General features: G+C 41.2%; 1 protein-coding gene across 19 annotated transcripts in view; it reads right to left on the bottom strand.

The window, feature by feature from the left end:
- Positions 1 to 260: 260 nt before the first annotated feature.
- LOC105498726 (TLE family member 4, transcriptional corepressor) overlaps positions 261 to 22,772 on the bottom strand; it is a 155,371-nt gene continuing 132,859 nt past the window's right edge. For all 19 annotated transcript variants that reach the window (XM_011771012.2, XM_011771011.2, XM_011771014.2 and 16 more), the window contains 7 exons: positions 22,178 to 22,254; positions 12,873 to 13,122; positions 11,550 to 11,797; positions 9,925 to 10,072; positions 9,232 to 9,382; positions 8,801 to 8,877; positions 261 to 566 (listed from right to left, as the gene is read on the bottom strand). In XM_011771012.2, the coding sequence (XP_011769314.1) occupies positions 459 to 566; positions 8,801 to 8,877; positions 9,232 to 9,382; positions 9,925 to 10,072; positions 11,550 to 11,797; positions 12,873 to 13,122; positions 22,178 to 22,254 (1,059 nt within the window). In that variant the 3' untranslated portion in view covers positions 261 to 458. The remainder of the gene's footprint in view (positions 567 to 8,800; positions 8,878 to 9,231; positions 9,383 to 9,924; positions 10,073 to 11,549; positions 11,798 to 12,872; positions 13,123 to 22,177; positions 22,255 to 22,772) is intronic.

Raw genomic sequence — 22,772 nt, forward strand, 5'->3', positions numbered from 1 at the left:
TCAGTCTACATTTAGTGACATTTTAAATCAATTATTTTAAACCTTCCTTTCCCCTCCTTTGCCAAAAAAAGGGGGGGAGGGGTATCAAATACAACGCACCTTCATTATCAATGCAGGAGCAGACAGCTTTATTTAGTCAGTCATTGTTAGAAAGCCTTCTTTAAACAAAATAAATATATTACAGATATAATACATAATTAAAGATTCTGTTCACTGTTAAGTATGCTTATTCCATGTTCTTCCAAGTAGATAGCTGAAGATTTGGTATCACAGGTTTTTAATGACTATTCACAATTCAATAGCAAGTGGGAAGTGAGGTTAAGAAAGGGGATTTAAACTCCACAACTGCAATGAGTATCTGAAATCCTTGGTTTTTAGATGCGGGGATGGGGGTGAACAAAAAGGATGACAGAGCAAAGTGCTACCAGGAGGAGTCCAGTCTGCATGAAGATTTGTCCTTAATAAATAACTTCATAAACCGTGGCCTTCTTATCCCCAGAGCCAGTGACAATGTATTTGTCATCCACGGAGATGTCACAGCTAAGCACCGATGAGGATTCTTTGGACTAGGAAAGAAACATATAATCAAAAATGTTAAATACCGAAAGAAAATCCCATGAGTATGGAGGACTCGGAGCAAATGCAAATGTAACGTGCTCCTTCACCAAACAGGAGCCCAGTCAAGGAAAGGTGAAAGGTGGTCACAGAGAGTGTTGCTGCCTATTTATTTATTTATTTATTTATTTATTTATTTATTTATTTTTTAACGAGACAGGGTCTCCCTCGGTCACTCAGGATGGACTGCAGTGGTGTGACCACAGCTCACTGCAGCCTTGACCTTCTGAGCTCAAGCAGTCCTACCACCTCAGTCTCCTGAACTGCTGGGACTATGACATTGGTGTGTCCCATTACACCTAATTTTTTAACTTTCTTTTTCTAGAGACAGGGTCTCACTAAGTTGCCCAGGCTGGTCTCAAACTCCTGGGCTCAAGCGATCCTCTTGCTTTGACCTCCCAAATTATGCATGAGATTACAGGCATGAGCCACCACGTGGCACTTTCTTAAAATGGCAGAGGTGGATCGGATCCACCCTTGGCAACACCTCACCGGGTCAGTCAGGAGGCTTCTGCCCTGGGGACATCAGGTAGGCAGGCAAGCCAATGGTTTGAGCACCTCTGCTGGCAAAGCAAGACCTTATTTCAAGCCCTATTCTACCGTTAAGAGGGGGGTGTTATTGGCATGAAAAACCCTCAACTTCAAACAGATGGCTTGGAGTTAGGTTGAGCTGTGGAACATGGCACAGGTCACTTAACCTGTCTGCACCTCAGTTTCCTTACAATAGCAAATAGGTAGACATTTTACCTGTCTACCACCTCAGAGGGATGCAGCAGAGTTCAGTGAGATCAGATACGAGAAATGGCACTGAAAACACATTAAAAAAAAAAAAGAATGTAAAATTATTTCTAGTGAAATGCCTAATGCTCCCACTGTTAAAATGTAACACAAATTTGCAAGAGGGGAGAGGTTCAACAGTTAAAAAGAAAAACATACCATACAGTTTTGTATATACTATATTCAACTGTAGTATGAAGGATTCAATGTTAACTTTTAACTAAACTGTGCTCACTGAAAATGAAAACAACACAGGATTTTAACCAGGACTCTGAATACTTTAACACTTAAAGACAGTACTTAGGCTTACTATAAAACATGTACTTTTTTAAGTGCAGTTGGGACTATCTAACAAGTGATAATCCATGATATGAAAAATGCTGTATTAAATTATAGGTTTCGAGATCCGCACCAAGATGGCCGAATAGGAAGAGCTCCAGACTCCAGCTCCCTGGGTGAGCAATACAGAAGATGGGAGATTTCTGCATTTCCAATTGAGGTACCAGGTTCCTCACACTGGGGCGTGTCACACAGTCAGTGCAGGACAGTGGGTGCAGCCCAACAAGCAAGAGCCAAAGCAGGGCGAGGCATCGCCTCACCCGGGAAGCGCAAGGGGGAAGGGAAATCCCTTTCCTAGCCAAGGGAAACCGTGACATACAACACATGGAAAATCGGGTCACTCCCACCCTAATACTGCGCTTTTCCAAGGGTCTTAGCAAATGGCACATCAAGAGATTATATCCCGCACCTGGCTTGGAGGGTCCCACACCCATGGAGCCTCCCTCATTGCTAGCACAGCAGTCTGAGATCTAACTGCAAGGTGGCAGGGAGGCTGGGGGAGGGGTGCCCACCATTGTTGAGGCTTAAGTAGGTAAACAAAGTTACCTGGAAGCTCAAACTGGGTGGAGCCCACCGCAGCTCAAGGAAGTCTGCCTGCCTGCCTGCCTCTGTAGACTCCACCTCTGGGGACAGGGCATAGCCAAACAAAAGACAGCAGAAACCTCTGCAGATATAAATGTCCCTGTCTGAGAGCATTGAAGAGAGTAATGGTTTTCCCAGCACGGAGTTTGAGATCTGAGAACGGACAGATTGTCTGCTCAAGTGGGTCCCTGACCCCCGAGTAGCCTAACTGGGAGGCTAGGGGCCTCCCACACTAGGGGCAGACTGACACCTCACACCTCACACCTCACACGGCTGGGTACACCTCTGAGACAAAGCTTCCGAAGGAACGATCAGACAGCAACATATGCAGTTCAGCAATATTCACTCTTCTGCAGCCTCCGCTGCTGATACCCAGGCAAACAGGGTCTGGAGTGGACCTCGAGCAAACTCCAACAGATCTGCAGCTGAGGGTCCTGACTGTTAGAAGGAAAACTAACAGAAAGGACATCCACACCAAAACTCCCTCTGTATGTCACCCTCATCAAAGACCAAAGGTAGATAAAACCACAAAGATGGGGAAAAAGCAGAACAGAAAAGCTGGAAATTCTAAAAATCAGAGTGCCTCTCCCCTTCAAAAGGAATGTAGCTCCTCTCCAGCAATGGAACAAAGCTGGACGGAGAATGACTTTGATGAGTTGAGAGAAGAAGACTTCAGACAATCAAACTTCTCTGAGCTAAAGGAGGAATTACGATCCCAGTGGAAAGAAACTAAAAACCTTGTAAAAAGATCTGATGAATGGCTAACTAGAATAACCAATGCAGAGAAGTCCTTAAACAACCTGATAGAGATGAAAACCATGACATAAGAACTACGTGTCAAATGTACAAGCTTCAGTAACCGACTCGATCAACTGGAAGAAAGGGTATCAGTGATTGAAGATCAAATGAATGAAATGAAGCGAGAAGAGAAGTTTAGAGAAAAAAAGAGTAAAAAGAAATGAACAAAGATTCCAAGAAATATGGGACCATGTGAAAAGACCAAATCTACGTCTGATTGGTGTACCTGAAAGTGAAGGGGAGAATGGAACCAAGTTGGAAAACACTCTGCAGGATATTATTCAGGAGAACTTCCCCAACTTAGCAAGGCAGGCCAACACTGAAATTCAGGAAATACAGAGAACACCACAAAGATACTCCTTGAGAAGAGCAACTCCAAGAAACATAATTGTCAGATTCACCAAAGTTGAAATGAAGGAAAAAAATGTTAAGGGCAGCCAGAGAGAAAGGTCAGGTTACCCACAAAGGGAAGCCCATCAGACTAACATCGGATCTCTTGGCAGAAACCCTACAAGCCAGAAGAGAGTGGGGGCCAGTATTCAACATTCTTAAAGAAAAGAATTTTCAACACAGAATTTCATATCCAGTCAAACTAAGTTTCATAAGTGAAGGAGAAATAAAATCCTTTACAGACAAGCAAATGCTGAGAGATTTTGTCACCACCAGGCCTGCCCTACAAGAGATTCTGAAGGAAACACTAAACATGGAAAGGAACAACTGGTAGCAGCCACTGCAAAAACATGCCAAAATGTAAAGACCATCAATGCTAGGAAGAAACTGCATCAACTAACAAGCAAAATAACCAGTTAACATCATAATGACAGGATCAAGTTCACACATAACAATATTAACCTTAAATGTAAATGGACTAAATGCTCCAATTAAAAGACACAGACTGGCAAATTGGATAAGGAGTCAACACTCGTCAGTTTGCTGTATCCAGGAGACCCATCTCACGTGCAGAGACACACATAGGTTCAAAATAAATAAAGGGATGGAGGAAGATCTACCAAGCAAATGGAAAACAAAAAAGGGCAGGGGTTGCAATCCTAGTCTCTGATAAAACAGACTTTAAACCAACAAAGATCAAAAGAGACAAAGAAGGCCATTACATAATGGTAAAGGGATCAATTCATCAGGAAGAGCTAACTATCCTAAATATATATGCACCCAATACAGGAGCACCTAGATTCATAAAGCAAGTCCTTAGAGACTTACAAAGAGACTTAGACTCCCACACAATAATAATGGGAGACTTTAACAGCCCACTGTCAACATTAGACAGATCAATGAGACAGAAAGTTAACAAGGATATCCAGGAATTGAACTCAACTCTGCACCAAGCGGACCTGATAGACATCTACAGAACTCTCCACCCAAAATCAACAGAATATACATTCTTCTCAGCACCACATCGCACTTATTCCAAAATTGACCACATAGTTGGAAGTAAAGCACTCCTCAGCAAATGTAAAAGAACAGAAATTATAACAAACTGTCTCTCAGACCACAGTGCAATCAAACTAGAACTCAGGACTAAGAAACTCAATCAAAACTGCCCAACTACATGGAAACTGAACAACCTGCTCCTGAATGACTACTGGGTACATAATGAAATGAGGGCAGAAATAAAGATGTTCTTTGAAACCAATGAGAACAAAGATACAACATACCAGAATCTCTGGGACACATTTAAAGCAGTATGTAGAGGGAAATTTATAGCACTAAATGCCCACAAGAGAAAGCAGAAAAGATCAAAAATAGACACCCTAACATCACAATTAAAAGAACCAGAGAAGCAAGAGCAAACACATTCAAAAGCTAGCAGAAGGCAAGAAATAACTAAGATCAGAGCAGAACTGAAGAAGATAGAGACGCACAAAAAAAAACCCTTCAAAAAAAATCAATGAATCCAGGAACTGGTTTTTTGAAAAGACCAACAAAATTGACAGACCGCTAGCAAGACTAATAAAGAAGAAAAGAGAAAAGAATCAAACAGACACAATAAAAAATGATAAAGGGGATATCACCACCGACCCCATGGATATACAAACCACCATCAAAGAATACTATAAACACCTCTATGCAAATAAACTAGAAAACCTAGAAGAAATGGATACATTCCTGGACACACATACTCTCCCAAGACTAAACCAGGAAGAATTTGAATCCGTAAATAGACCAATAACAGGCTCTGAAATTGAGGCAATAATAGCCTACCAACCAAAAAAAAGTCCAGGACCACACGGATTCACAGCCGAATTCTACTAGAGTACAAGGAGGAGCTGGTAGCATTCCTTCTGAAATTATTCCAATCAATAGAAAAAGAGGAAATCCTCCCTAACTCATTTTATGAGGCCAACATCATCCTGATACCAAAGTCTGGCAGAGACAGAACAAAAAAAGAGAATTTTAGACCAATATCCCTGATGAAACATCGATGCAAAAATCCTCAGTAAAATACTTGCAAACTGAATCCAGCAGTACATCAAAAAGCGTATACACTATGATCAAGTGGGCTTCATCCCTGGGATGCAAGGCTGGTTCAACCTACGCAAATCAATTAACGTAATCCAGCATATAAACAGAACCAAAGACAAAAACCACATAGATTATCTCAATAGATGCAGAAAAGGCCTTTGACAAAATTCAACAGCCCTTCATGATAAAAACTCTCAATAAATTCGGTATTGATGGAACATACTTCAAAATAATAAGAGCTATTTATGACAAACCCACAGCCAATATCATACTCAATGGGAAAAAACTGGAAGCATTCCCCTTGAAAACTGGCACAAGACAGGGATGCCCTCTCTCATCATTCCTATTCAACATAGTGTTGGAAGTTCTCGCCAGGGCAATCAGACAAGAGAAAGAAATAAAAGGTATTCAATTAGGAGAAGAGGAAGTCAAATTGTTCCTGTTTGCAGATGACATGATTGTATATTTAGAAAACCCCATTGTCTCAGCCCAAAATATCCTTAGGCTGATAAGCAACTTCAGCAAAGTCTCAGGATACAAAAGCAATGCGCAAAAGTCACTAGCATTCTTATACACCAGTAGCAGACAAACAGAGAGCCAAATCATGAGTGAACTCCCATACACAATTGCTTCAAAGAGAATAAAATACCTAGGAATCCAACTTACAAGGGATGTGAAGGACCTCTTCAAGGAGAACTACAAATCACTGCTCAATGAAATAAAAGAGGACACAAATAAATGGAAGAACATTCCATGTTCATGGACAGGAAGAATCAATATTGTGAAAATGGCCATACTGCCCAAGGTAATTTATAGATTCAATACCATCCCCATTAAGCTACCAATGACTTTCTTCACAGAATTGGAAAAAACTACTTTAAAGTTCATATGGAACCAAAAGAGAACCCTCATTGCCAAGACAACCTTAAGCCAAAAGAACAAAGCTGGAGGCACCATGCTACCTGACTTCAAATTTTACCACAAGGGTACAGTAACCAAAACAGCATGGTACTGGTACCAAAACAGAGATATAGACCAATGGAACAGAACAGAGCCCTCAGAAATAACACCACACATCTACAACCATCTGATCTTTGACAAACCTGACAATAACAAGAAATGGGGAACGGATTCCCTATTTAATAAATGGTGCTGGGAAAACTGGCTAGCCATATGTAGAAAGCTGAAACTGGATCCTTTTCTTATGCCTTATACAAAAATTAATTCAAGATGGGTTAGAGACTTAAATGTTAGACCTAAAATCATAAAAACTCTAGAAGAAAACCTAGGTAATACCATTCAGGACATAGGCATGGGCAAGGACTTCATGTCTAAAACACCAAAAGCAATGGCAATGAAAGCCAAAATTGACAAATGGGATCTAATTAAACTAAAGAGCTTCTGCACAGCAAAAGAAACTACCATCAGAGTGAACAGGCAACCTACAGAATGGGAGAAAACTTTTGCAATCTACTCATCTGACAAAGGGCTAATATCCAGAACCTACAAAGAACTCAAACAAATTTACAAGGAAAAAAAACCCCATCAACAAGTGGGCAAAGGATATGAACAGACACTTCTCTAAAGAAGACATTCATACAGCCAACAGACACATGAAAAAATGCTCACTCATCATCACTGGCCATCAGAGAAATGCAAATCAAAACCACAATGAGATACCGTCTCACACCACTTAGAATGGCGATCATTAAAAAGTGAGGAAACAACAGGTGCTGCAGAGGATGTGGAGAAATAGGAACACTTTTACACTGCTGGTGGGACTGTAAACGAGTTCAATCATTGTGGAAGACAGTGTGGCGATTCCTCAAGGATCTAGAACTAGAAATACCATTTGACCCAGCCATCCCATTACTGGGGATATACCCAAAGGATTATAAATCATGTTGCTATAAAGACACATGCACATGTATGTTTATTGCGGCACTATTCACAACAGCAAAGACTTAGAACCAACCCAAATGCCCATCAGTGACAAACTGGATTAAAAAAATGTGGCACATATACACCATGCAATACTATGCAGCCATAAAAAAGGATGAGTTTGTGTCCTTTGTAGGGACATGGATGCAGCTGGAAACCATCATTCTCAGCAAACTATTGCAAGAACAGAAAACCAAACACTGCACGTTCTCACTCATAGGTGGGAGTTGAACAATGAGATCACTTGGACACAGGAAGTGATGTCACTTCATCACACACTGAAGTCTGTTGTGGGGTGGGGGGAGTGGGGAAGGATAGCATTAGGAGATATACCTAATGTAAATGACGAGTTAATGGGTGCAGCACACCAACATGGTACATGTACACATATGTAATAAACCTGCATGTTGTGCACATGTACCCTAGAACTTAAAATATAATAAAAAAGAAAAATAAATTAAAAAAAATAAATTAGAAGCTTCATGACTGCAACAATTGGCTTTTTTTGCCCTACTTATTATCTTGCATACTATTTTGGATTCGATGGAATTAATCTACTTTATGATGACTTAATACCACTTGGTCAAGAAAACTGCAAGTCTATTATATTACTTCTAGAAAAGAACACTAGGAAATAACATCCTAAATATAGAAGGTTAATAAAGGCAAGTCTTTCACCTTGCCTATGAAATTCTCACGTACCAGTAGGAGAGAGGAGGAGAGAGTGTGTGTGTACACGTGCATATATGGGTACTATGTCTACAATTTGGTCCTTCTACAAATAATTTCACAAGCTATACAAAGTTCCACTGAGTCAACAGGAAAAGTAAAAGTTTATAAAACTGATTTTTATCAAACGTTTTCATAGCACTCTTCTTTGGAAAAATAAAAAAACTACTACTACTAACAAGAGCGTATTTAAGCAAAATGCTCGACTTTTAAAATTAAAAATTAAAAAAGACATACATGTGCAAAATTCCCAGAAGACATAAAACCTCTACTCCAAAAAGGAATTCATGATGAAGCAACAGTGAGCACTGAATCAGGCACAGCACTGGCTCTGAGCGCAGAACACTGGGGACTATCCCCAGCTCCATGGCTTTGCTGTGACACTTAACCTCCCCTTGGACACAGTTTCCTTCTCTGTACAATGTGCATAATACTAGCTCTGACCTGCCAGGACACTTCTGCACATTATTAATCTGAGAGAATGCACAGAGAGCTTGATTAAACAAACATAAGTGGTAGTTAACAAGTTCCATGTTACCTGGAATATACTGGCCCCATAAGGTGTTCTCCAGGCATTCAGAAGGTTGTCCTTTCCAGTGCTTACAAACCATTTGCCTACAGGTAAAGGGTTTTGAAAAAGGCAATGTTTGTGTTACTTTGTCAGACACCAAGATGTGCTTTATAGAACATCAAACTATTCACAGAAAACTCATTCATTTGTAAAAAAGTAACTTTCGCTTCAAAAATAAAGTCTATCTTTCTGGATTTAATGAGTCATTAATCCTTAAGGTTAAAGTGGATTAATGCCAGAAAATTACATGGTGTTGGGGAAGCAGGCATGTATCAGGAAGTAACAGAATTCTGAAGAGGGGCATGGTAATGAACTCAAGGATTCGACTTGGAAATAACACAGGAAGGGGGAAGGAACAATTCTGGTTGACAGAAAATGGACAAAAGGTGCTTGCTTACCACAATGGGCAAACTTGAGCGACAGCACACAGCTCTCATGAAGATGTAGTTGGTATTTGTCTGGCTTGGTGACATGTAAAACTTCCACATTGCTGTTCTCCATCCCCACTGCAAGCCACTCTCCAGTTGGGCAGTAGCCCAGAGAAAAGATCTAGAATTAAAACAGGTGATGGTGACAGTGGCCACAGTGGACACACTTCTTTCATCTGGGAGGTACTATCCCTTCTACAGATACTACTTACATTATGAAGAAAATCAAGATAATTTGAATTGTACAGTGGAAAACCAAAGTCAAATGGATGATTTCAAAGTAATGAGATTTCAAAGTGGTTAATCCAGAATCAAAAGTGACATCACACGGTAAGTGAACTGCCTCTTCTTTCAGTAGGTGGTATGTTTCATAAAACTGTATCTTTTTTATTTTTTTTATTTTGAGACAGAGTCTTGCTCTGTCGCCAGGCTGGAATGCAGTGGCGCAATCTCAGCCTCCTAGGTTCAAGCGATTCTCCTGCCACAGCCTCCTGAGTAGTCAGGATTTACAGGCGCATGCCACTATGCCCAGCTAAGTTTTGTACTTTTAGTAGAGATGGGGTTTCACCATGTTGGCCAGGATGGTCTTGATTTCCCAACCTGGTGATATGCCCACCTCAGCCTAAAACCCTATCTTTGAAATGCCTCAGCCACAGATCATACCTGGGAGGTGAAGTCGTGCTGCTGCAGCTGCCGCCCCTCACGCAGGTCCCAGGACCTCACCGTGTTGTCCAAACCGCCCGTCCAGAGCTTGGTGCCATCATTAGAAATGTCAATACAGCTGGCTCCGTCCGTGTGGCCCTGGAATTGCCTGAAAATGTCAAAATGGAGGGAAAGCCCTTGAAAAGTTAGCTTTTAGTTAAACTCAATTTAGAATTCCTTGATGATTCAATTTCAATCCAGGCCTTATTTGTAGATTTCATTTTGGTTTATTATGGTTTCTAATTATTCAAAGTAGTAACAAAGCATATATGAAGAGATTAAAGTTTAACGGAGATGCCAAATGTCCTGCACTTTTTGCTTGATTTTGAATACTTAGGAATTCTTCTAATTACTTTTTCATGAAAACATGATTGATATTACTAATGAAAAAAAAAATTTGAAATTAACAAAAGGAAACACGCCTACACGTAATATGAACTAATCAAAGATATATTCTGAGACCTATTCTAACACTGTGCTGTGAGGGAGAGAGAATTTAATTTTCCCTTTTAGAAAGGACTGGGGATGGCACAGGGAGCGACAGAACTAGTCCTGCCAATGAGCAGCAATGTGTCTGTGGGTGGCTGTGCAAGACGGAAGGCGAGGCTCTCAAGTAAGGCACCTGGAAAAGATACTCAGTGTGAACTACTGGCCCAGGAATCACTCATGGCAAAATGTACCAAGGTCACCAGGAGAAAAAAGGGTTAGAAGCAGCTTCACATAAGAGCCTGCCTGATAAGCAATGAAAGTGATGATTTGTTTTGGAATCTATAGGTTTCAGTCCTTTGAAATAACAGATAGTAAAGTCCTCTTCTTTCACACACATGACTTGTAGCTACCTCTGATTACAACCTTTTCATACTCTGTAGCTGATCATTCTACTTGCTTGCTAATCTCTTAGGTATTGACACCTAGAGAATCGTTTCAGAGCTTTTCCCATCTACCAACACCAACCCTTTATAATCTCACTTGTAAAGTTTTATCTATCCAACCTCAAAGGTGGGACAACAGATAATCTAGACCATTTCAGAATGAGTTGCACCCAATACAGTGCATAGGCCCATGGGAGTTGCTAAATACCTGCTGAAGGAATGAACCTGTTAGATGTCTATGGCACTCAAGCCAGTACCATACACTGATGTCTATGGCACCCAAGACAGTACCATATACTGTAAATCTTCTCAGTGAGGCTCTATCAACAGTAATGGTTTGTTAGCAAACACAGATGGCAAATTACAGATGTCTAAGGAGCTCATGAGGTCATGGAAACCTTATGTATATTAATTATGTCAAACTGACCTCATTTTGTTAAAACAAATTGGTGATGCTTTAGTATAATGTCAAGGAAGAAAAAAACCTCATTTTATGAAGTTCAAGTACTATAGAAAACCAGATTTTTATACTGATAATTTGTTTTTAACATCTTAAAATGGACCTGTTCTGAACAATTTTTAGTAAGATATCCCTTCACACACACACACACACACACACACACACACACCCCATACCTACATACACAGTACTTTGGCAAAATATGGTAAAATCGGCTCCTCCTCACAACCTGGTAACAGATCCTGCTAACCTACCTCACCAAGGTCTGGTTGTGCAGATCCCACACAGCGATGTTGCCATCGCTGCAGCATGAGAAGCAGACCTTGGAATCGGGGCTGATGGCCAGGGCATAGCAGGCGGGGGCCGAGGATGTCAGCTCTGCCTTGATGCGTGGGGTTGGAGCCGCCAGGTCCCAAATGGACAAAGTACTGGCTTCCCCTCCGACAATTAGGGTGCGACCATCAGGGAGCAATCTGCAGGAACGGATGTAGTTATCCCTGTTCTGTAGAGACAAAAACCATCAAGAGATTACTCATGAGGAAAGGAAAACAGCATTAACATGAGAGCAGAAATCCATAAAAGTATTGTGTTCCCTCCTGGTTTAATGAGCCATTTATACTTATGACAATGATAAAGTGGATTAATGCTAGAAAATTACATGATATTAGGGAAGTACTTAAACTTGATCTACAAAATGTAGTACTGAGATATTTAATCTTAATTAGCATCAAAATGCAAAGCTCTAAACCCACTCCCACCACCACCAAATTAACCAACTGCTTGCATCATCTGCACACACAGATACACACGTACACTAATGCAGGAGCTCTTACAGTCTTGGAGTATCCAAACCTGGAACCTTTGTAGACTCAGGCTCAGTTCTGCTGCTGAAAGGTCCTGCTACTGATGGCAAGAAAGTTTCAGGGATATCTCCCTGGCAGTCTGTTCCTTTTGCCTGGGCCTGCATTACGTGACTAAAGGGCATCATGCGTTTGATGAAGCTGCACCAGAGGTAAGACTTGATCATGGAGTGTTAAGTAACAGAAAAAAAAAAAGTTCCTCCTAGCTCATGAGGTTACGGGAATCTTATGTATATTTAATTATGTTCAACTGATGTAGCCTCATGCTATAGCAAAAATTCTACTAAACTGACATTTCCTAAAGAACTCAAGGGCTAAGGCCAATGTAGCAGCTGAGGGGCTATCTAGTATTTGCCACATGAGGCAGTAAGTTACTCTTTACATGTGACAGATGATATTTAGGTGCACGCTCATAAAGTCACTGTATGGGCTCTTAGTTTGCTTAACCATCGGAGGGGAAAACAAGAGGTTTGTCTTTTCCCATGGGAGGCAGAGTTAATGAAATCAGTATGGTGCACATGCCACACACGAAGAACTAGATCACTGTGTCTCTAGGAAACGAAAGACATACTCTAAGTGAAAGATCGCAATCCCCTGAAGAGCAACTATCCACCTGGGATCAATACTGTGTGGTGTTGCTCATACATACAGTTCTCTCATCAGCTCCTCCTGTTTTCTGAATGAAAGTCTAAGTCTTGTTCATCCATGTTCACTCACCAGACAGTCGAGCTGGGAGACAGGACTCTTATTGCCAGGGTGGCTGATGTCCCAGACCTTGACGCAGCCCTTCCCGCCTGTGTACACGTGTCTCGTGGGGTTGCTGATGGTCACCGCGCACACCACCTCCCCGTGGTTGAGGGTGTTGATCTGGCGAGCATGCCGGGGGATTCCGGGTCCGATGAGGGCATCGGGGGGAAAAGGGACAGGCTGCATCTGACCGTCTGCGCTAACATGGAAGGAGTATGCTCTAAGGCAATGGAGAGGAAAAAAGAAAGAGGGGAATGTAAAAAATGTCCCTTAACTGTTCAGTGTAATGAGATAGAAACAAAACACCTTCAGTGCCACTTGTGATTTACGAACAAATCGAATGTACCCATACAGTGTAAAGAACATAATTTCCAGAATCATACAGCTAGGCTGCTACAGAGCTAGATCTCAGGCTGACTCTGTACAAACTGCTGTGAGACATCAGTAGTTACTTAGAATCTCTAAACTGCAGTTCTAATCTCTAAAATGAAGAGAATGCTACCTATACCTCACAGAATTCAATGAGATAACCAATGTCAAGTGCAGCAGCCACCTTCAGGGATTCTCTATAAACCTGCATTGCCTTCTCCTTTGGATGAATCAGAGGCCTGTGATGAGGCCTTGCCTACAGATCAATTCACTTCAGGCAAGGGACTTACTAAGGGAGATGAGTAGGCCAAAATCAGGAAGCTTAAGGAGTTGAGAGCCTCTAGGCTTAGATGTTGAAATGACAGATGTGAAAAGAAAAACAAAATGATAAAGCCCTAGTTTAAAACCTTGATCAGACTTGACAATCACAAATTCTAAAAAATCCAAATGGAATGAGAACCTACAAAAGCGTCCTGACAGCCCCAAAGGCCCGCCTGTGAGTATCTCTCAGCAGTTCCATCTCCAGTTCGTTTCCAGGGAAAGCCCTCAGGTGGTGAAAGCATTTGGTTCTAAAATGCAACTTAAGTAAGAGCATCTCCCTCAACACACTCATTTTTATTTTTAGGGCACTGAAGTCAGGAAGGGGCGAGTGAGGCTATTGTGATGCATGTTTCTGGAAGCAGAAGACACCAGAGGCAGGCAGGCGGCAGCTGGGCCTATACTGGGGACTATCACAGGCAACAGCCCATTTTAGAAACAATGCTATTCTACTTGGGCACGGAGCTTGGGAATCTGCTCTGCTTATGGAAAGTAGTTCACAAAAGACACACCAAGGGAAAGCATTGTGGGTGCACAAAGGACAGGAGGCTGGACCAAACTGCGGAAGCTGTAGAATTAAATTAAAAGTTTATCGTTCCTTAATGCAAACATTTACAGGCCGGCCACATTCATCAAAATTCAGTCCGTTATCGAATGGTCCTCAACTACCTGAATGTTCCCAGAAAAAATGAAGCATGCATTGAGGCTGTGGAAGATGAAGGCACCAGACAGTGGCAGGCTTACTTCCTCTGCAGATGACAGAGTGTTGTAGAACATAGTACGTGAGACTTGCTGGAGGGGAAGGATGTGGGAAGCTAGGAAGCCAATGGACAGAAGACGTTTCTTGCATCAAATCAACAGGACTTGGAGATACACTGGATGGGTGACCTGAGAGAGAGATGCTGAAGAGGACCCAGGGCTTAGAACCTGGGTGACCACGTAGACTGCATTACCTAGTGAAGATGACAGGGAAGCATAACTCAAGGGTACACCTACAGGGAGGTGAAGGAATTGGTTTTCTTGAACTTCAGGGCAGAAATCCAAACAGCTATGATTCAGGAGAGAGGTCAGGTTAGAAATCATCCATAAAGAAGTGATGTCTGAAGCTAAGGGGACAGAAATAAGAATCCCAGAGCAGATTATGCAGTGAGAAGCAGACCAGATACAGAATCCCAAAGAATGTGGACATTTAAGGAATCTCCAGCCAGAGTAGTCATGGAATTAAATTATTAGTAGAGATAATAAAACAGAAAGGGGGAGAAGATGTTCAATCACATGACAATTTACTAATATACATTCACTTAACACACGTTTCTTGAGTATCCCAGTGTGCCAAGCACTATGGTAAGAATGGAATAAGAAAGAAATGCACACACCTTGTTCTCCTGAAGTTACAGCCTGAGGGGCACATTCATTAGTGAGATATGCACATAAATAACTATCAAAATGTCAGATGGTCAGTGTGATGAACAATGCATGGTAGTCTAGGAATTTGACAGAGTGAAAAGGACAGAGGAAATGGCAATGGGGCTGCAATATTAAGAATGGGTACAAATTGTCTGAAGATAGTATGATGATTAGGAGTATGGCAAATTCAAAGGCCAGAGCAAGAGCGCATGCTAATTATTCATTTATTCAGCAAATACTTCCTAAATGCCTCGTATGTTCTAGTTACCATCAGGTGCTGGGAAATCAGAGGTGAACAATACTGACAAAGTCCCTATCCTTACACTAATATACATCCTAGAGGGGAAAACAGGTAACAGATAAATATAAATAAGTAACCTCAAACAGTGGAAAATAGCATTAAATATACACACACAGTTTCAGATAAAAGAGAGTAGGGGTGCACAGAGTGGCCATCAGGTGGCCCTCTCTGAAGAGGCAGCATATGGGCTGAGAGCTGAAGGAACGACACAGGCCTTACAAATAAGTAACGGGGAATGTGCCAGGCAGAGGGAACGGCAAATGTAAAGGCCTTGACCAGAAATAAGCCAGGAGGCCAGAGTGCATTTGATGGAGAGCATATAGGATATGAAGGGACAGGTAAGGCCAAACTAAAAAGGGCCATGTAGGCTGTGATGAGTACGAATATGAATCTGGAGACTTGTGCAAAAAAAAGTGACACGATTCAGTTAACGTCTTCAAATGGTCTTCTGATTGTTGGATGAAGAATGGAGTGTAGGTGGCAAAATGAAAAGACAACTAGTCTGGGGACTACACAGTAATCCAGGGGAGAAGAAGTGGCTAGAGCTTGGGAGACAGTGGTAAGTTGGAAATAGAACGTGGAGCACTCTGGCTGACTGGAGCCACAGTAGGTTGTGTGGATGGGATGATTAGAATTTGGAGGGGACACAGGGGTGATGACAAGTTCTTCTTTGTGAACATGTCAATACAGGTAACTGAAGGTGAGGAGGGCAGATGTTCACTAGAGATGAGGGGGTCCAAGACCACGATGAAGATGTTGGGGGGTTGTCTTTGTAGATACCAGAGTCAACCAGGATTACGGCAGCCTCTGGGTGGTGGCAGACTCTCAGCCGTGTATCAAGTCTTTAATACACTGGGGAAATACTTCCACCAAGGTGGAGGAGGAGGTAGTCCGATGGCAAGAGCCTGAAAGGAGCAAAGTTTTCATAAACAGGCAGAAAAGTTCTGTTCTTGGCAAGGCTGGGGAAGGGGTGGCAACCACAGCTGTTATTAACCCCACTGCTGGTGCTGAGGTCAGCGAATGAAATGGAAAGGTCACCCCGTATAGAGCTGCAGGTGAAGGGGTGGCCTCAGGAGATGGCCAGATTTCAGTTCAGACAAGGAGAAGGCGGCAGTAATGCTCCTTAAAGGCGGAGGTTCTGAGGGATGACGACCGAGAAAAAGGCTAATTGATTTAGCAATTAGGAGGTCATGAAGACTAAATCTTAAAGGAAGGGAAAGGAAGATTATTCCAAGTTTAGATGGTGTTATACATTCTTAATGATAATTTATTAGGAAAGTCATCTCATTCTCTAGTCTAGAATCACTAAATGGTTTTTAAAGAGCACTGAGATTTTAAATAGTTAAGAACCCAGGCACACCATTTCCTTCAAGGTCTTCAACAGGACAGCCTTCACCTCAATCACAACTACTCTGTGAGCACCTACTATGTTCCCGGGAAGAGTCCTTTCAAGAGTCCAGATGAATTCCAAGAGCCTGCTTTCATTCATGTGGCCCTCTGTTCGCTATTAATATACATAGAAGGCACTCAGAACTGGCAACAATAAAGCTCTAGTACATACTTATTAAATATCAGATTTCGATAGACTCTTTGACTGTAACTAGCAAAGACTCCTGGAAGGTATGAGGGAAGTCAATACAGCTAGGAATCAGAGAAACCCAGGCGCAAAGGACGATTCTGTTTCTAACTAATTTAATGCAACAATATAATAAGTATCTCCCATCCATATACTCTGACGCCAATGTCATGCTAAGGATACAAAATTAGGTAATGCACCTGGTCTTGCCCACAAGTGACTAACAATCTAGTTAGCATGATGAGAGAAAAGTACAGAAGTGACTACAATATCAGGTCACATTCTAACGGAAAGTATTCTGAAGTGTTTTGAAAAGGAAAGATAGAGCTTATGTTGCATGAGAGAGAGACATGGTAATAGAAATGGGTTTTTAAAGAGTGAAAAGATATCATCAAGTAAAGACAAAGATGGAAAAAATATTCCAGATAGCAAGAATAGCAGAGAACAAAAGTCCCAAAAGGATGAGGTGAAATGAGCTGGTTTTAATCCAGGAATTCATTCAATAATAACCACACAGTAGGTGGATAGAGGAACTGGCCAAGCATAGTCTGAAAAAACATACCAGATCTATATCTCTATATAATTAAATCAATGTAATGCTATAAAAGGGAAGGACCAGAATGCCAGCCTGAGACCTTTCCAGAATTGACTGAAGGGATTTTTGAGGGATAGAGGGAGTGTGCCATTACTGGGCAAAGCTATTCATAAAATCAACTTAGTAGCAAGGATTAGGATGGACAGGAGGAATTAAAAACAATTATTCCTGTTGGGCATGGTAGCTCACGTCTGTAATCCCAGCATTTTGGGAGGCCAAGGGGGATGGATCACTTGAGGTCAGGAGGTCGGAGACCAGTCAGTGAAACCTCATGTCTACTAAAAATACATAAAAATTAGCCAGGCATGGTGGCGTATGTGCCTGTAATCCCACCTACTTGGGAGGCTGAGGCATGTGAATCATTTGAACCCAGCAGGCAGAGGTTGCAGTAGGCTGAGATTAAGCCACTACACTCCAGCCTGGGCGACAGATCGAGACTCTCTCTCAAACAACAACCACCACAATTATTCCAACAATTGAAATAAGAGGTACTGGGGGGCCTGACCTAGGCAAGGGCAAGGATGACAAGTTAGAAGGTACAGTGGACATAAAATCCTATAGGACTAAATTGATGAGATGTGAAGAGGAGCTACAGTAACTGAGTTTCTGAGCTCAGGAAAAAAGAAACGTGGTACTTGTAGTTACCAAAAAAGTGGCAAACTGGGAAGAGGACCTAATTTACAAAAGTACTTTCTGGATATAATGAATTTGTGGTGCAAGTAACATACACTGAAGATCCCTAGCTAAGATGCCCAACAAATAACTAGAAATACAGGGCTGGAGGGAGAGAAATAAGAGTGACCTGAACTCCTCTCAACATAAACATACACCCCACAGGTTAAGCTGCTACGAGCAAAGAGTGGCTCTCCAACAAACATGGCGAGGAGAATAAGAGACAGTTGAAGAAAATGCTAGGCTTGGACTTTCTGACATAATTACACTTTGAACAATCCAGACACATGCAATTTGCTTTTTTAAAAACATGTGTATCAAACTCATTATATATGGATTGTCATCTTGACAAAGACCCTGCATATTTAAAGAAGGTTGCTGGCTTTCCCACCTTCCCCTCATTCTCCTTTCTGAGGCCCAGTTCTGCTGTGCTGTGCTCATCTCTCACGTGCACAACACCTTCTCCACATTTCCAATGTGTCACAAGATGGGATTCGACCTTGAGGTCACAACGAGGTCTGGTTATTGTATTTTACATTGACGTATGATAGAAAACCTTGGTTCTAAGTAGCACACAGACCAGTTATTGTATTTTACATTGACGTATGATAGAAAACCTTGGTTCTAAGTAGCACACAGACCAGAGTTAGCCAACAAACACTTGTTGAAGGTTTTTACCATGTATCAGGCATTATTCTCATTTGAAAATCTTGCTTTATAAAAATAAACCAATGCAAAAGAGTCAGATTTCTGAATTGTGAGCAGCCTATAATCCACTAACCTGAGATCTTTTATTTTTGCTCTGTTCACATGTCATATCCCATACAATTAGTACCGTGATTTTAATCAAATACTTATACACTAGCCATATAAGTCTCATTTGAGTAGCAGGTGAAGGAGAAAGGCCATTTTTGGCTTATGTTGAAATTAAACTATGTTGTCATTCCAACTATATATGGAGTAGAACCTCTGCTAATTCACCTGGACAAGAGTACTCAATGAGAATTATATAATTAAACACCATTTTATTAGTTTGGAACATGCATCTAATTATAATTTCTGATAATATCTAGCAATTCATTGTGTGAAATAATTAGAACAGAGATGCACAACTTTTATAAGTCTTTCTGGAGAAAGGTAGTTACATTGTGGGTATGTGTGATGGAGGAGGATGGATGATTTTTTGTTTTATTTTCTAGCACACTTAAAGTTTTGTTTTGAAAAATATGCACAAGACAACGTTGCACAATTCTATATCTTATGATCTGGAGAGCCACATAACTGTTACATTCATTTCTGCTATAAAAATCTATAATAAAAGTATATTATCTCTATGTGCATATAAGTCAATATAACTTTATATGCCTTCATGCTCTGTTACATAAAGACACACCAATGACCCATCTTCTTGGGTCACTTGTGCCTCTAAAACACACTGTACCTCCTATTACATAGCCAGCTGAAAAATGGATAATATGCTGGGACAAAGCTGAAAGGGAAATAAGGCTGGGGTTGACTAAACAGCCACCATGTAACAAATGTGGCACTCAATGAACACACAACATATTATCTTACTTCCTATCTTCACATTCTTCTTGTTGAGGAGGTGCCATCCCTGATTCAGTGAGCCGACTGAAGCTCACAAAGAAACTGTGCATAAAGCCACTCCTCTCAGTGGAGAGAAGAGTCTAAATTCAACTGGTGGAGTCTAAATTCAAACTGGGATCTGTCACACTCCCAAAACCATACTCTGTTGACTGCACCACATGCTTTTGGTAAAGTGTCATTTTCCTGGTAAAGTGTCATTTTCCTGGTAAAGTGTCATTTGCCAATTGCAGTAGATGTGACTGTTACTCTCATAAACACAAATTCTCAACAATCCTCTAATCCATTAACCCACCCAAAATGATCTTAAACATTTAAACATTTTATAATGTTTAAACATTTTATAAAACCAAAAGTCAAAACTGATGAAGGGAAGTCAGCTTAAGACTCAGAAGCACGACCTGAGTCAGAGCAGCTGTGACTCCACAGTGGTTTAACTGGTCCAAATCCCCTAGCCAAGGTGTTTCCTTAAAGACACTTACACCCCTTGCGCCTCAAAGCAGCAGCTGAGGCAAGAGGCATCATCTCATTCACTCTAGTGGTCATGCTGTAGCTCTGGGTACAACTGTTGGTTACCTAACAAGTGACCATAAAAAAGAGATAGTACTTATTCCCTAAAGGAACCCTTCCACTTTCCCCACAAGTTCATATGGAACTTGTAGGTAACTGGGTCATTATTTGATTAATCGTACTACCTTGTTATTTAGCATTGCTTGAAATAGACCCAATTTTCACCTTCAAATACCTCAGAGTTCTTGGTCAATAAGAGTTGTCAGTCAGTCAACAACTATTTGCAAAACACGCACAGGTACACAGAATTTTATGGTAACTGATATTCATACCTTCAACTCTTGAGGAACTCTAATTTGTCTTTTCTCCCCTATTAATCAGTCAAATATTTACCAAGCAACTTGGCTATGGAGCCAGCACTGTGTTTGATGCAACAAGGAAGGTTAGGGTAGAGTCTGTGGAGAAGTATTAATATGTTACAAAAGGAAGAACTGAGATTCGGATTCCTCAGATGGAAAGTAAAGAAAGGGTCTAGGTTAGGCAACACTGAAGGGATGTGGGGAGAAGAGGGCACGCAATTAACACCAGGGTGAAAACTAGGTGCCCGAGTGTGAGGGAGTGAATAAACAAGCAATGGGAGGTCCGAGAAGAGAGACCAGCACATATCCGTTCCCTGAGCAAACCCATACTGTGAGCACCACTACGAACCAGGTGCCATTCTAGGCAGTGAGACTACTTCTATAACCGAACAACAGAAAGCTCTGTTCTGCTTTCATGGAACTTATAGGCAAGAGGGAGAGGCAGAAAATGGCTATAAATAAGCATTAAAAAGGTAGTAGAACAGGAGAGAATAATATGGAGGAAGGGAGAGAGGGATAATAGGGCTGTCAGGGCAGAACGCTCTGACATAATGACATCTTAGATAACTAAATGAGACACTAAGCCACAGAAAGTTTTGCAGGAAGAAGGACAGTAAGAACAAAATGCCTCAAGGCAGGCAAGCTACCAGGGAAGCCTCTGGGAGAAGGGGCTTTGAGCTGCTACTGAGGGTCAGGTCTGGATAGCCCTGGAGACTGGGGAGGCAGCACATATACAGCATGTGTAGTGACAGAGGGGATGCCCACGGACAGAGTGATGAGAATAAATGCACACACACAGGTGACTAACAAGGCCACGGAGGATCTGCGGGGGAGGCTTCCCAAAGGAGAGGAGAGAGAAAGCAGCCAGCTGGGATTTTAAAGAAAGAGCCAGTGCTACTTTATAGTAAAATCTTTGTTTCTGGGAAGATGAAGCCAATTAGCAGAGACAACTGTGACTAGGTAGTAATAAAAAGGTGCATTAGATTAAATAAAGTATTTGGAATGAGATCTGGTGAGAGATCACAATGTACAAGAGGAGGCTAGAACAACTGGTGTGTTGTGTTTTGTCTTTCCTAACTCAAGGAATCTGTGAATACAGAGGCTCCAGATGCCCACAGCACAGTATAAGAAGCCAACTGAGCAAGTCACCTTTTCTGAAAACAGAACTTAGCGTAAGAGTGCCCTTATTTCCTTTCAGCTTTTGAAGTTTGGCATCTCTTTTCCCAACATATTCAAATTTTGAACATCCAGGTTTGCACATAATAATCAGACTTTTGGAACAAAGAATTGCCTTGAAATCCGCAACAGATGTAGAGAAGACCTGACTACTGGAGATGCTTCTGCAATTTGCATTTACATATTAAAGCTCAAAATTTTACACTGCAAAACCCCACTTCATTACTTCTCTTCTTGTGCTAAGAGAAAATGAAAAATACCTTGCAAGGCAAAAAATACAAGTCATGGGAACTCCCTCAACACTGTCGAGTGATACTCAAAGTCCAAGGGGTCAGCAAGGGACCTGAGTTTGACACACAATGAGTACAGAGGCAAAAAGGTACTCACGGTTTTCCTCCTGGAATGCCTGTCAGGTTTGGAGGTATTGCTGGCACACGCATGTGATGGTGTGGATCAAATCCCACCTATAATTTTTCCCAAGCAAACAACACAAATAAGCACAGTTACATGCGACTTGTTTTATCCTTCTCAAAATCTATTCTAAAACCTGGGCGAATAGATCCTTAAAAAATAAGGTTTTAGAGATGTATATACAGAAGTATTCACTGATGAAATGATAAAATGTTTAGGATTTAATGGTATTATACTTGAGGGTGGAACATAGATTAAAAAATTATACTAATGATTACTGAAGCTCATGGTAAAACCAAAGAGTCATTACATTCATTATACTATGTGATCTAATTCTGTAGGTCTGAAATTTCCAAAATTAGTATCATTTTGGAAAATTTAAAATTAGGATTCTTTAAAAAAGACATATAAAAAAAAAAAAAGAAACTTCCTCACCTTACAAAAGAAAATGGATCTCAAGATATGATTACATGTAGCTTAATTTATAAATACCCACAGATCTCTAAATACCTTAGATTATATAAATTACATTAAAAAATACATAGGCCAGGCATGGTGGCTCATGCCTGTA

Source organism: Macaca nemestrina, chromosome 14 (assembly GCF_043159975.1).
Source record: "Macaca nemestrina isolate mMacNem1 chromosome 14, mMacNem.hap1, whole genome shotgun sequence".
Taxonomy (NCBI): Eukaryota; Metazoa; Chordata; class Mammalia; order Primates; family Cercopithecidae; genus Macaca; species Macaca nemestrina.